General features: G+C 49.6%; 1 protein-coding gene across 6 annotated transcripts in view; it reads left to right on the forward strand.

Moving 5' to 3' along the window:
- ABLIM3 (actin binding LIM protein family member 3) overlaps positions 1 to 15,282 on the forward strand; it is a 103,010-nt gene that overhangs the window by 56,239 nt on the left and 31,489 nt on the right. For all 6 annotated transcript variants that reach the window (XM_033096116.1, XM_033096115.1, XM_033096117.1 and 3 more), the window contains exons 7-8: positions 2,218 to 2,311; positions 8,797 to 8,884. In XM_033096116.1, coding sequence (XP_032952007.1) covers positions 2,218 to 2,311; positions 8,797 to 8,884 — 182 coding nt within the window. The remainder of the gene's footprint in view (positions 1 to 2,217; positions 2,312 to 8,796; positions 8,885 to 15,282) is intronic.

Raw genomic sequence — 15,282 nt, forward strand, 5'->3', positions numbered from 1 at the left:
TTTGAGCTGGACCTTGGAAAGGGGGACAAGATTTGAAAAATGCAAAGAAGGAAAGCTTCTAGGCAGAATGCCCAGGCTGGGCGAGGGCAGAGAGGTGCTGGACGCATCCATCCTGTTTGCTGGAGCTCAGGTGTGTGCACAGGTGCAGCGGGGTCCAAGGCTGCAGAGGTGAACTGAGGTCGCGTCTCTGAGAACTTTGAAAGCCATGCTAGGGGGACTTTAGTGTTCTCCTCTGTACCTGCCAAGGAAGGCGTGCCCCTAGTGATTCATCAGCCAGGAGTCCTTGAGTCTGGGAGCCGAAGTCAGAATTCTCTGGGGGAGTAACGGTTTGCTCAGAACTCCTCTCAAGGAGCCCCGCCCAGACTGCCCACCACAACTTGGGCCTCTACAGCCTGGCTCTGGGCTCTGCATCTGTCTACCAGCAGACTGGCAGGTGCTTAGAGGTACTGGCTCTGGCATCGATGCCCAAGTTACAATCCCAGCGTGCAAGTCTCAGTTTGCTCATTTATAAAAATAGGGGTAAGAAGGTGGCCTATCTCATGGGTAAAGGCTCAGTGATCTGTGCTTCATACCTAAGAAATACCTAGTAAATCTTAATTTTACCATCTGCCTTCTTTTTCGAATCACGTATCCTACAAATTTCCCAAGGCTCACCAACCCATGGATCCAAATAAGGTGGTGTTAGCATTTATACCCAAATTTTGCTGGCTTGTTGTCCCCACCTTCTGACACACGACTTTATGCCCCTCAGAGTCACCCTCCCAAACCCACAGTGTGTAGAAGGGTTGGACAGGGTTGTGGGTCTCAGGGGCCCACTTTGCTGGGCATTGGTCCTCACCGTTGCCTCTCCTTCAGGAAAACCCTGATGGCCCTGCCACCCAGCGTGGGCCCCTAGCAATCCCAACATGGTGGCAACTTGGAGGTGGAACAATGACATGTCTGACCCTTAGGCTTTCTGTGTGTGAGTCAGGTCTGTTAAACCCAGAAGTGAGGGGAATGTTCCTCTCTCCTCAGAGCTGTGAGCTCTCAGCACTCCCGAGAGATACATATCAGATCCAGTGCTCTCAGCACTCTCTCTCTCAGCACTCCCGAGAGATACATATCAGATCGAGTCCTTAGAGCTAGGCCAGGCCCCGGGCTGGGCTGAGCTCTCTGATGACCCCAAATACCTCCACATTGGCACGTGACAGCTGGGCCCAAGTGGCCTCCTTAAAAGACCCCTCTCCGCAGTCATGGGGTTCACCTGGCTGCCACTTGCCGAGTGCTTGCTACAGGCCAGCACGGTGCTGAGCCCTAGGACACCCTAGAACCATGTCCGTTAATGCTCACAGCAACCTGAGTGAGAAACCAGACTGCCTGGGTGTGAATCCAGCGCTAGGTCAACCGAGCTGGGTTTTCTCATGCACACAATGGAGGGACTGATAGTTCCGATCTCATAAGGACGCCATAAAGATGAAATGAAATAATCTGTGTAAAATACCATCAGAGAGCCTGACACACACCCAGCAATAAATGTCCATGGCAATTAGTAGTAGGGGGCAGGGTAGGAATAGTTAACAACCATCTTATTACTGCCTGGGAAGTTGTAAGTGCTATGCAAAAACAGAGCTCAGAGGAGATGGTCAGGAGGTTCCCGTGCTACTGACCCGGGAGCAGTCAGACGATTCTTCCACTACAGGTGAAATTTTTAATTAGAAGAGGAGCCCTAAAAAAAAATTGATCACATTGATCACCTCCTGGTTTTCCTGGAAGAGAAACTGGGAGGCGCTGAGAGGAGGGTGAAGACTTTTTTTTTTCCCTTTATGCCTTTGTAATTTGCCAAATGCAAATATTACCTATGCTATAAATAAACATAACTATTAATAAACTTAAAAAAAATATTTAAGAGCCCTTCAGGTAAAGGGAAGAGAAGGGGTCTGGAGAATAGGTGGGGCGAGGGAAGAAGGAGAGTGGAAAAGTGGTAGCTGGACAGCAGCAGACCAGTGGTTCCCAGGCAGGCTCAAAGAGTTTGTCAAAATGCGGATTCCTGGGCCCCGCTCCCAGGGCTTCTCCTATTCCACAGATCTGAGGGCTGCCCAGGAAGTCTGCCTTTTTAAGGAGCTTCCCCAGTGCTTCTAATTCTGGCCCAGACCCCATCCGCTGCAGGTCCTGGAACCTCCACATTTCACCCCCACAAACCCTCCAACTTCCTCTTCCTGTGTGGATTTCCTCTTGCAGGGATGGTGTTCCGTACTGCGAGTCCGACTACCATTCCCAGTTTGGCATTAAGTGCGAGACGTGTGACCGATACATCAGCGGCAGGGTCTTGGAGGTGAGTGGGTACCAGTCACTGCGAAGATGTTTGAGCAGGATGGCCTGTGACTCCAAAAGGTCGTCACTGAGGATGGAGAAAGTCACCACACCCCCTTTTTTCCACAGCCTCCACCTCCCACACTTCTTCTGCTCCAGCTTAGCTTGTTACTTGACCTTGAGCAGATAACCTTGCCTTTCTGGGCACCCCCAAAATGAGCAGCTGGATAAAATTATTCCTGGTTCCAAAATGCTATGATGGAAATATCGTGACATCTCTGGATTCTGATCCAGATAGATCACAGAGGAGTAACAATTACGATTTTCTTCCTAACCCTGCTAGAGGATGGGAGCCCTTCTTTTTGTTTTGTTTTGTTTTTTTAAGCATTTGGTAAATGTGCTGATTTAAGAACCAGCTTGTCTAGCAGCCTGCTCCCTAAGCCCTTCTCTGGCTAGTACGTCACCATGGCAACAGCTCTCCTCTGCCTTCCATGCACAGCTTGTTCTGCCAGTGAGAGACAACCTGCAGCACCCTTCCTGAGACCCTGTCCACAGGCCTTCCTGGCCTTCCTTCCCACACCTATGGGCCCAGGAAGCCATCTATGCTTTGGGACCACCCACCTTGAGCATTAGAAACAGGAAAGAGTTTGGTGTTAAGGAAAAACAATAGCCTAAGTGTAGGAACAACTGAATTCTAATATCGACTCAACTGCTAACTCATTCTCAGATTTGGGGTGAGTATCCTTGCCTGTCAAGGCCTCACTTTTCCCACTGACAAAGGCTGGGGGATGGCAAACTGCGGCAGCTCTTTCAAGCAGAATCATTCATTCTGACAAATCTGGAAAGTTGGTTGTGATTACTGGAGTCAGCAGGTGCTGAGAAGGCTTCTGCAGCCACACCTGGACTCAGCAGGAGAGAATGCGGCAACCAGGAAAGGACTCTCTGAGGAGATGCATTGCAAGCGCCCTGAGGACGAGGAGGCTGTCATGTGACGAGCTAGAGGAAGAATGAGCTTGACCCTTTCCAGGAACAGAGGAAAAGGCCAGGGTGGCTGAATTACGTAAATCGGGCTAGGGGGAACGGACTATATCGTACAGGGCATCCCACAGAGGGCTTTGTAAAAGACCGGATGTTATAGTAAGTGCAACGGGGAGCCACTGGAGAGTTTTAAACCAAGGAGCAACATGATAAAATTATGTTTTTAAAAGATTGTAGGGAGTTAGAATAAGATAAATAAATGCACAGAATTGATAAACTATCAAGCATTTCCGGGGAGCAGTAAGAGTGCAGTGTGGAGGGTAAGGCATGAAGCAGGAGCACAGGAAGGGTATTGGGCGCAGGTTCCGAGGGCCCAATACCAGCGTGAGGAGTTTGTGGTTCCCTGGGCCACGGGGGGTGGGGGAAGACCTTGCAGAAGTGACCTTGCTTAGAGCTGCACCTTAGAGAGGATAACACCTTAGTACACAGGCTAAATTTAGAGGAAAGAAGCTGGAAATGAGGAGACCATGACCTCAGAGGAAGGACCCCAGTGGCAGTGGAAAGAACAACCACAGTGTCTCCAGGATTATGGAAGTCGAATTGCAGTAGCTTTGCCACTGTGGGGCAACTCGCAGACATGAAGACTGAAAGACAAGAGGCCAATAGTTGGTCTAAAGTGTCAAGCCCGGGTGAGAGGAAGTCTGGTGTTGCCATCTGCAGAACTGGGAGTGGCAGGGAAAGAAGCTGATCTGGGCGGAAACACAGCGAGTTCCTTTTGGGATGGGTTGTGATTGAAATTCCAGGATAGTTTCAAGAAGGCTGTCAGAAATGTGGATCAGAGCTCAGAGACAAAGCTCAGGCCTGGAGGGACCGATTTCAATCATGCTAGGATTTGAATGATAGCCTCATGGAGGTCATTAGGACTTCTGAGGGGGCAGGGGGAGAGACGTGATGCGGGGAGTGGGCTGAAGGCAGCCTGGCGGGGTAGCTGCTTAGAGGTGGCAGGAAGAAACTGGGGCGTTAGCACAGAAAGAGGAAGAGCAGCCAGGGGTGTTGGGGGAGAGAGGGGGAGATGAGAAAAGATGGCAGGGTCAGTCAGCGGGGGTCAGATTCTGCAGAGCAGGTAAAGGCTGCTCGGGCTGAGAAAACGCTGTGAGGTGTGGAGACTGTCGCCTGCCAGAGAACCCTGTGTGGGGTCTGCAGGACTGTGGGGGAGAGGCATCGGGATTGTAGTGGGGTAAAGGGACAGTTGGATGGGAGCTCATAAAAGCACACTTTTCTTTCAAGAAGGAAAAGCTTTGATTACCTGCAGAGCTGCAAATGGGAATCTGCCCCAGCATTTCCAAGCTGCTCTGAACGGAGGTCAGTGGGGGTTGTCTTTTCCTGCCTGTTCCTGTCTGTTAGCATGTGGGAGCCTCCTCTTCTTGGGCAGCTGCAGTGACTGCGTTTCAATTGATTCCGTTTGTACGAGGCTCCATTAGCATCTTGGACATATTGATTTTTGTTTTCTTAAAGCTGGGAGAGACTTTTAGCAATCAACTAGTTCGCCCTCCTCATTTTACAGATGAGAAAAGTGAGCCCCAAGACATGTGATGCTTTTGCAAGGTCACACGCAGTGTTCCTGGTAGAGACAGAGCAAATTCTAGGACTCTGGGCTCCTCTATCCCACACCGCTGCCCACAGCGCTCAACCAGAGGGGGTCTTTGAGGTAGTGGGGATGTCATGAAACATACATGGTTGGAGTGAAACAGACTTGGATCCCAATTTTATCACGTCAAGCCATGAAACCTTAAGCGAGTCACTTTCTCTGAGTCTTAGAGTCTTTATCTATCAATGGAGAAGCCTACTGTTATTTAACCCCGAATAGACATGTTAGAAAATATATATGTTGGTCCCTGCCCCTGGTTCCTGGCACAGAGCTCCCCAAACCCTTGTCATTTCCTAAGTGATAAGAGCACTAAGAACATCTTTTGTTTTAATACTTGACCCTGATGCCTGACACCCAGCTCCTACATCCCTTGGAATTGCCTGGGTGACACGAGGGTCTTTTGTTCTAATGAAGCGACCCTTGGTGGGCTCCTGGATAGGGGCCAGTCACCAAAAAGACCAGGCCATGATTAGATGCTGAGAATTTTCCGTCCTATGCCACATCCTCCTGGAAGGGGAGAGGGTCTGGAGACTGAGTGAATGACGGATCACGCCTATGTAATGAAGCCTCCAATATCCCAAAGTATAGGGCACAGAGAGCTTCCAGGTCGGCGAACACAGGGAGGTGCCGGGAGAGGGGTGCAGTGCAAGAGGGCAAGGAGCTCTGCCCCCCACCTGGTCCTGTGCACCTCTCCATCTGGATGTTTATCTGCATCCTTTATCACATCCTTTTATAATAAACTGGTAAACAGAAGTGTTTCCTGAGTTTTATGAGCCGTTCTAACAAATTATCAAACCCAAGTTGGGGGTCGTGGGAACCCCGATTTATAGCCAGTTGGTCAGATGTACAGGAGACAACCTGGGCCTTGAGATTGGAATCTGAAATGTGTGTGTATGGGGGTTCGGGGGGGACAGTCTTGTGGGACTGAGCCTTTAACTGTGGGGCCTGATGCTCTCGCTAGGTAAATAGTGTCAGAATTTAGTTAAATTGTAGGACATCCAGCTGGTGTCCCAAAGAATTGTTTGGTGTAGGGAAAAAACTCACATGTCTGGTGTCAGAAGTGCAATGAGTGTGGTAGGAGTGTGAAAGTAAAGGAGACACACATGACTGTGGTTTTCCTTTATAGTTAGTCGGGAGTTTTTTCATTGCAAGTGCAGAACCTATATTTAAATGGCTCAGGCCAAAAAGGAAATTTATCAGCTCCCGTAATAAAGAGCCCAGGGGTAGTTCTGGCTTCAGGCACAGCTGGATCCAGTGCTCAAACAAATGCTTTTAGACTATCTCGCCATCTTGGCTCCACTTTCTTCTGTGTCGCTTTATTGTCAGGAAGTCTCTCCTTCATGGTGGGGAAGTTGGACACCTGTCACTCCAGGCTAACATCCTGGCTCTCAGCCAGCAATGGAAGGAGAGCGTCTCTCTTCTAATAGTTCAGCAAACATCCTGGGACTGACTCTCACTGGCCTGTCTCAGGCCCATCTCTGAACCAGTATCTGTGACCAGAGTTGGAATACGCTTATTGGTGTGGTTAGCCCTACTTACCCACGTGGCCTAACATGGGGAATGGGAAGTCCACCCTACGAAAGGCTTGGTGCTATTTCTGGAAGAAGGAGGAAGGATGTTGGCCAGGCAAAAACTACAGCTGCCCACTACAGGGCCCACCCAGCACATAGCCAGGTACACAGGAGGCACTTCATTAAATGCCATTTCCCCAGGACACCCTACAGTCCCTTCCTCAGTGACAGAAATGAATCTGTCCTCGCCAAGGAGAACCACAAACCTGGTGCCCTGTGCTGCTTTTCCTAACCTTGTGTGTGGTTCTTAGTCCTTTCCAATATGGCCCCATTTTTCAGGTACTAATTCTTTGCCATTGTTCTTCACTATTTTCTTGACTTCAGTTTGTGAACAGACAGAATGTCTCATCTTGTCTCGCTGACTTGGTTTCCCTTACGCTGGTGCCAGCGGCTCTGAGAGCCTCCCTGCCTCCCTCCCTCTAGTTGTTTTCAATGCCATCTGTGGCCAGGGTGCTGAGGTGGGCGCGGAGCTTCTTTCAGCTGGTGCTGGGTGGTGGGGCATGACATTTAGGAAGATGCCAAGTTTAAGTTTTGCCAACGTGCTGTTGCCACCCTGGAAAACAGGTCTATAATCCAAATGATAAAGAGACACGAAGTAGGGAGAGACTGCTAATTAAACCAATTCTCCGTCATGGTACAGGGGGGCCAGGGCCACGGCACCTCCGCTGGGGAAAGAGCAGGCTCCTTCCGAAGTGTGAACACAGTTTGCTTTGATGGCGGGAAAGACATTTTATCATCGGTGGGGGCCACGCAAACAACCAAGACTAAAAGCAAGGGATAGATAGTGGAGGTTTTTGGGGTTTTTTTTTTTTCCTGTTTAAAAATCTGCCCTTTCCACATTCTTGCTAAGTTTTTAGAATAAATCAAGTATTCCCAAACAGGCAAACCCATACTCAACGTCCCCCACCTCACCCCCACCACAGAAAGGCTCAGAAATCGGCCGTCAGCATTATGCAATTATAATTTTTGAATTTGAAGGAAACCAATAGCATCAGGCCAAGTGATAGCTTGGGGGTCGGGAGGGGCTTTAACAACCCCCTATATCCTTCAGTATCCCCCAGGCATATTGCCCCCCCAAAACCTTGCCCTAACATGCAAAACAGACCCTCAACACAAGCCCCACCTTCTCACCCAGTCACGGCACCACGCTCCTCCCATATAGAAAAGCTAGAGCCACCCCTGACACATCATGTCCTCTAGGTTGGGGCTGTAGTGTCAGACTGTCAGCATGGAAGTGACGCCGAGCTGCTGGCTGCCCCTGCCAGGCCTGGCGCCAGCACTGCCACTGCCTTCCAGTGGGCCCTGAATCTCAAGCTCTCTGAAGCTGTCTCTTCTCCTAAAGAAGAATTTGCAGCTACAAATCACGTCCATTTTTACTTTAAATAATGGTAGAACAGGAAAGCGGGTATAGGGAAGGCGCCACCTAGGCCAGACTGGGGTGAGCTGGGGAGAGGGGCGGAGGCACCCAGGTAACCGTCCTGGGAGTGGCCTGGAGGTCAGAGGATCCCCACAGGTCGTGGCTTTGTGGGTCTATTTGTCCTTTCATGTACCACTCACAGTTTTTGCCATGTCTGTGAATCTTGTGTACTCGTTCTGAACTAATACTTTAAATTGTCTTTAAGTTGGCACACTGACATATAAGAAAACTTACATAACATAACAGGAAAATCAAGATCACGTGCCATATTCCCGGGAACCAAAAAATAAATATAGTTCTAGCTAGATTCCATTGCTCGTGGAGGCTCCAAGCCTCACACCTGTTCTCCTTCTTAAAAAGGTAGATTACTAAGTTTTGAATAGGTGTTCAAGACACACCGCACCAAACTTGTACTTTCTCCTTGAAAAAAATCAGAAGAATTGATAGAGGATTGAAAAGGAGATCATTTTTTTCATTGATCCAATGTTATTAAACCCTGGGTCCATGTACCACTTAAAATCATCTCCTGGACCACTAATGGTAAGGGCCCCATTCTTGGGGGATGCTGAGATGTCCTCCAAGCAAGGCTGTTTCCTCATCTGGAAATGAGGAGGTGAGATCCGTGGCCTCCCAAGGGCCCTTATACTGCCAAAATGGAAGTGCAGGTGTCCAGAGAAATCCCCTGAACTGCCACCAGGGATCCATGGTTTGGAATCGCCAAGCTTCCTGGGGGGACTTTTAGATGGTTCTGGACTCCCCGGGGTAGACTCCCATCCAACCTCAGGGCCGTGAACACACCAACCACACTAATGTGCCCGGGAAATGTTCAAACTCAACCCCACTGGGCAGTAGCCCCAGCTCTGACCTCCTGTTTCTTCCTTTTATTTCCGTAGGCAGGAGGGAAGCACTACCACCCAACCTGTGCCAGATGTGTACGCTGCCACCAGATGTTCACCGAAGGGGAGGAGATGTACCTCACAGGTAAGCAAACCTGACCCTCCGTAAGGCCTTCCAAGCCACCCGTGACGGAAAAGGAGACACAGTCCCCTTTTAGTTCAGTGTTAATCTTTGCTTTTGGCTTCTCCTCAAAATTGCTATTAATTCGCCCCTCTCTGGGTGGTTTGGGAAAGTTGCTGGTGTGGCTAATAGGAAGTGACATGTAATCTGCCTTCCATCCCTGTGCGCCTCCACCCGCTGCTCGGCTGGCCTGCTTCCCTGGCAGTGCTCTGAGCAGGCTCCCCGGCTCTGCCTGGCCGTGGGAGGTGGAGCTGAACAAGACCAAGGGGTCAGAGAACCTCAGAGGGATGCCTGGGTGGCAGCGTGTCTGCAGCATCACAGCCTCTACCCCACCCCCCGGCCCCTCCTTTCTCGCCACGTCTCAAAGCATCACACCAAGATACCGCTCAGGTCTTCCCATAGACTCTCAAGAGGCACAAAAAGGAATAGGAGGGAACCAGCAGTCTCTAAGAAGCAAACCGGGGCTGCTTTCCCTCCCCTTCCCAGGGTCCAGCCCTCGGGCTCCAGGATTCTTGCAACAGTCTCCTAATCAGCCTCTAGGCTGGGTTCAGTCCCCATCCTCGGCCCAGTCCACTGTCCCCAAGCATCGCAGTTCCTGACACAGCCCTGTTGAGAGATCTCCCTGACCACCAGTGTGGCCTAGCATTTAAGACCCTCTCACTAATGTCTCAGACTGCCTTTCCAGCCTTGAACCAGCCCAACGCTTAAGCTGCCAGCTTTCAGTTGTTTCTTCCTCCATTCAACAACTATTTCTTGAGCCCCTAGCATGTGCGGGCTCTGTGCTGGGTCCACAGGGAGTTCCAACCTCAGCCCTTCCCCCATTTCCCTACCGTGCAGTGCAGGAGATGGACTATCGTCCATAATCACACAAATAACTGTCAACTGTGGTGTTTTATGAGGGAGAGAAGTATGAGACTGTGAGAGCACGTAACGGGGTGGGGAGGGGCATCGGGGAAGGTTCTCTGAGGGAGGGCTGGGAGCTGGGATGCGAAGGGTGAGTGGGTATTCTGGGCAAAGACAGGAGACATGGGAGGCGCCAGCCTGAGGGGACAGAAACTGCAGGGTTCTGAGGTGGGCAAAGAAATGGCAAGTGCGGGAGACAGGGGGGAGCCCGTGTGGCTGGGGTGCAGAGGTCAGTGGGCAGGGCAGACCTTGTGGCTAGAATGGTGTTCGGCCCCTCCAAAGAACTTGTGGCCCTTGTGCGTCTGGGTTTTGTTTGCATACCTAGTCTTCAATAAGAACACTCGTCTTCCCGTGCCCTCCTTTGCAAAGCCTATCATTCTAGGCCCAGTTTAGTCACTACCACTTCATAACTCCCCTTGAGGTCCCCCCAAACCCACCCACAACTTACACGCCCTCCCCCCTGAATCCCCACAGCCCTTTGCGCCTGGGCCCCTCCAGCTTGCGTTGTGGTCTTGGCCTGCTCTCCATATTGGCCCCACAAGTTTCACTCTACAGGTGACCCTTGTTAGCTGAATTGCTATGATTAGCAAACATCCCCAGATGTTTGAAAAGCTGTCTTAGGGAGGAGTGAAGGTGGTTCCTTCCAGTTTCCCACAAGGCAGAACTAAGGGAGGCAGTTCCAGGGAGTGTGTTCTCTTATCAAGCCTGCTGTAGCCACAAATGCCCAGGGCCAGGAGGTCCCGCAAGATGAAGTGAGTCCCTTTGCCTACAGCAGGGTTTCTCCACCCTGGCACGACTGACATTTTGAGCCACACAGTTCTTTGCTGTGGGGACTGTCCTGTGCATTGCAGGGTGTTTAGTAGCCTCCCTGGCCTCTACCAATGAGATGCCAATAACGTCCCCCTTCCCACTGTAACAACCAAAAATATCTCAGACATTGCAAAGTGTCCCCTGGAAGCAAAATCATCCTTGGTGAAGAACCACAGGCCTAGAGCTATTCAACAGAATTTCTTACCATCTGCTGGAATGTTGGTGCAGGACTCCTCTGTTGGATTAGGCTAGATGACCATTTCTAAGATGCTGTGACTCCACAAACCCTTACTTTATGTATAGTCACACAGGGGTTAGAGGTGGAGGATCCTAGAGGTCATTCTGAACTGTAAAGTAACAGCCCCCATTATACAGATGGGAAAAGTGAGGCCCAGAGAGGAGAGACGTGTGAGAACCAGAACATGCAGGGGCAGAGCAGGCCTGACCTATGACTCCCACTCCAGGGCTCTCTGCACCTCACCTCGTGGGACCCAGGTCCTTCCTGCCACGCAGGTCCCTGCAAAGACCAGAACCCCCCCTTCATGGGAGCATCCATCGCTCGGTGCCTGGGCTCCTAAGCGGTTTCTGTGACGCGCAGGGAAGCCCACGGGCATCTCCACCAACCAAACAATGTCTTCACGGACCCTGACCACCTTGGGAATCTAGACTTTGCACTTGGTTTGAAAATGTGTTGCATGGTGTTTGTCTCCCCGTTCGTTCCCTGGTGAACACATTTTCTCGTGTTAAAACTGCCTTTACCTTCACATCTCCAGAATCATCAACCTCTTTCCCTTCCTGCCTGAATTCGCAATCCTAATCTTTCCCCATTTGCTGCTTTCAATCCTGGCTCCACTGCTTACTCAGTTTTGACCGTGGGTGAGTTCCCTTCACTCTCTGACCCTCAGTTGCCTAGCCTGTCAAATGGGCTTTTAACAGTCCCTGTAATACAGAAGTATAGTAAGCTCCAGACACAAGGTACGTTTTCAGTTCATTCATTTAACAAATACCCATGGAGCATTGCCTGTGTGCCCGGTGCTGTCCTAACAACTAGAGATGCTGCAGTAAGCAAGTCAGAGAGGTGCACTGCCCTCGTGGGGCTCCCATCCTCAAGTCTCAGTATCTGCTAAGCCCTGCTTCTGACCAGAACTTCACAGAATGCTGCAAGAGTTCAGCAATGAAGTGAACAGCTCTGTGATCAGGAGAACCCACAATCAAACCTAGCGCACGAATGCCTCCGGGAGCTGGGAGATATTCTTGGTGACGAAGAAGGGCCTGTCGTCCTCCTCCCTAATTATCCCCATCCCTACCCTCCTGGCTCCTGGGAGAGTGGGAGTAATTGCAGGCCCTTCGAGGACCTGCCTTGAGAGACACTGAGTGATCCGGGAATGAGGGGACCAGGCCCAATGTTAGTCATGCTGATTGGGCTGTGGGCGTCTTGGGGTGGCAGCCAAACGGGGGCTTCTGCTACCACTGAGAGTGGGCCTGTGGATGCCTTGGGCACCTTCCCTGGGCGGGGGCACCAGAACTCAAGTGATATTCCCCAGAAACGGCAGGAAAACTGTCCTCCCAGGCAGCACAGGAGTGGTGAGAACTGGCTTACAGCCCGCAGTGCTGGGTTCAAGGCTCAGCACTTCCACTAATGGGCTGTGACCTTGAGAAGTGATGTCCTTCTCTGGGTCTCTTCCTTCACCTATAAAACGAGGATAACTACGCTGTCTTTCACTCATCCATTCACACGGAGGCGCTGCTCTATGGCTGGATCTCTGACGTGCAGAGTCGTCAGAATGAACAAGGCAGGGGTGCTTGCTTCTGGGGTGGAGTTTACTATCCGGAGTGGGAGAGCCACGTTAGTCAAACAGAAGTGCAAAGATTCAGTGACAAGCTGTGATGAGTGCTGTGCAGGGGAAGTTTGGGAACAATGGAGCGTGTCATAAGGCTCCTGATCTAGTCAAGATCTTGAAAGTGAGGAGGAGGTGGGAGGGTGAAGAGGGAGGGAGGATTGTGGAGGCAGAGAGAATAGCAGGTGCAAAGGCCCGCGGCAGGAGGAAGCACTGCGTGGTGGAGAAACTGAGGCAAGCCCCCATACCTGGCGCTCAGAGAGCAAGCATGCTCCACAAGTCCTCATGAATACTCAGGGGAGATGAATGTGGGGTGCTAAATGCCCCACAAAGCAACATACCCAAGAGAGTGTTAGGAAACCTGCAAAGTGTATAACCCAGCCTCACTGGACAGAAGGCATGGTGCTGACAGCGGGGGTCTCGGGAGGTCCTTTGGGCCAGTTTGTGTTCTAATTGCTGTGTGATAGCTTTCTGATGGGCTCTAACTGAGAGAAGTCTGACGTCCGTCTGGATGGGAACTTCCAAAGCCCCAGGAGACAAGGGCAAGTTTTCTTTTATTTCACTTCTATTGTGCATTCAGTCTTTTCACTGTTTTTACAAAGATGCCAGATTTCTAATCTGTTTGTTGTCCAAACCCTTCATTTGGGCTGCACCAGGGAATTAGGTCACTGATTTTGTGTAGCAAAATGATAGCCAAAATGCTGCTATGCAGGGCAAAACTTATACTGAAATTACAAAGGTTACAGTTGCTGGGCCAGTGGGAGTTTTTCTAAACCCAAAATGTGGTTCATGAGATAGATTTTGCTCTTGTTCTAAATGTGCCTGTACCCAGGAGAAAGGAAAGATAAGACGTTTTTTCCCTCTCCTTCTGTCTACAATAAATACGCCCCTGTTGCGAGAACCTGAGACAGGGAATAACACTGGAAACACAGGAGTTCAGCTGCACACTTTTAAACAGGTCCCTGTTATCACTTGTGGACTCGTGTTTAACTAAACCCACCAGGCAGGAAATCATTTATGAAATCCTAAGACAAACTGCTCTGCTAAGGAATTACAGGTCCTGCTAATGGTCATAATAAGTAACAACAACAAAACAACAACAAATTATAGGTCCTGCCAATAATAATAATAGATATATAAATAAAATGTCATCAGCTGATGTTTACTGAGTACTTACTATGTGCCAAGCACTGTACTAAGAGTTTTAAATGCAATATCCCATCTTATCGTCACAACCTTATGAACCGAAAGTCATTGATATCTGCATTTTAGGGAAAAAGAAAGTTTAGAAAGGTTATGTCCCTGGGCCACGGTTAGCTAGTCTGTCTTGCTAGGGTTTGTTTAAGGCAGTGTTCTTTCATTTATTATTTGAATTCTTAACCTGAGGTTGGTTCAAAGTGGCCTTCTGAATTCATGTATCCCCTGAAATTGCTTGCCAAAGTTTGCATGCAGGTGTGTTTCTTTAAGGAGAGGGTCTGTAGTTTTCATCAAATTTTCAGAGGTGTCCATGGCCCAAAATAAAGTGAAAGGCCTTAATTCTGTGTGAATGCAATCCAAAACAGAGCCCTGCAAGCTTGCTTTGATAATTACACCACACCCTTCTCTTGTATAACGGAGTCTATTTCATATCCCTTTTTTCTGTTTCTTTTTTTTTTTTTTTTTTTTTTTTTTTGTGGTTCAGATGCTACAAGGTCTTGGTACCAGGAGGTGAATCTTCCTGGCACAGCTGGGACTGCATTGAGCTGAGGCCTCTCTGTCCTCTGACCGTATAAGAGGTGCCCTGAGCTATGTAATAGATGTCCAGGAAAGGTGCCCCTCATTGTTTTGGATTGTGGGACACCAGCCCTCAGTGGTAATCGACACATTTCATCAAACCACACTTTAAAAGGCAGTAACGTAATATTGGTTGCTATAATTTAGTAGTTTAGCGTTATTTTAAATTGGCTCTCTCTACTGACAGCTTAGGTTGTAGGAGTTATGCTTAAAAACTTTAAATCTTATGTTTCCCCAATGCTGCTACATAATTTTAGACTTTTCAAACATATCCTGCTACTGTGCTAAATTGATATTTCCTAAAGTCTGACTCTACTAAGCGTATTTCATTTTAAATAGAGTGCATGTTAATGTTTGATGAGCTGCAATTTTTTTTAGATTTTTAGGGTTACCAAACATCTTGAATCCTATAGACACTACAGCGTAGTTAGTAGTTTCAAGTTTGTACTTTAGATTCTGTTCCCAACTTGCTCCTCTCAAGTCGCCACCAACTCAAAACAGCGTGGCCATTTTCTCCCTAGTTAGATGTCACATCCACTTCACCAGCCAATGTGTCCATGTTGGTCAGAATTAGGTCCAGAGTAGCAATTTCCCTGGTTGCTTCCTCTATTTTCTGGCAAACAAAATTGCCTGCCAGGCAAGTCAAGAACTTGTCAGATGCTCACATTTTTAGCTCAATGAGATGTTTTATTAGTCTGGACTTTTTAGGTGGCAGAAACTCAACTCAAACTACATTACGCAAAAGAGGCTTGATCAGCTCACAGAACTGAAGAGCGTCTGGGAGCAGCACAGCTGGGTTGAGGGGCCCACAGGCGGACAGCAGCGGGTGGTTCTTCTCCCTGCTGCTTTCTGTCTTTCTGTGTGTGGCCTCACCCTCTCCCACCCCAGACTGGCTGCCTCCGTGTCAGGGAAAGGAGACCACAGCCAGCCCCTGGCAACCACAGGCACGGAGGGGCAGCATTCCTGCCAAGGGTCAGCGGAGAAGTCCTGGAGCCACTCCAAGGAGCCTGACTTTGTCACATGCCCACCACACCCAGG

Source organism: Rhinolophus ferrumequinum, chromosome 24 (genome assembly GCF_004115265.2).
Source record: "Rhinolophus ferrumequinum isolate MPI-CBG mRhiFer1 chromosome 24, mRhiFer1_v1.p, whole genome shotgun sequence".
Classification (NCBI taxonomy): Eukaryota; Metazoa; Chordata; class Mammalia; order Chiroptera; family Rhinolophidae; genus Rhinolophus; species Rhinolophus ferrumequinum.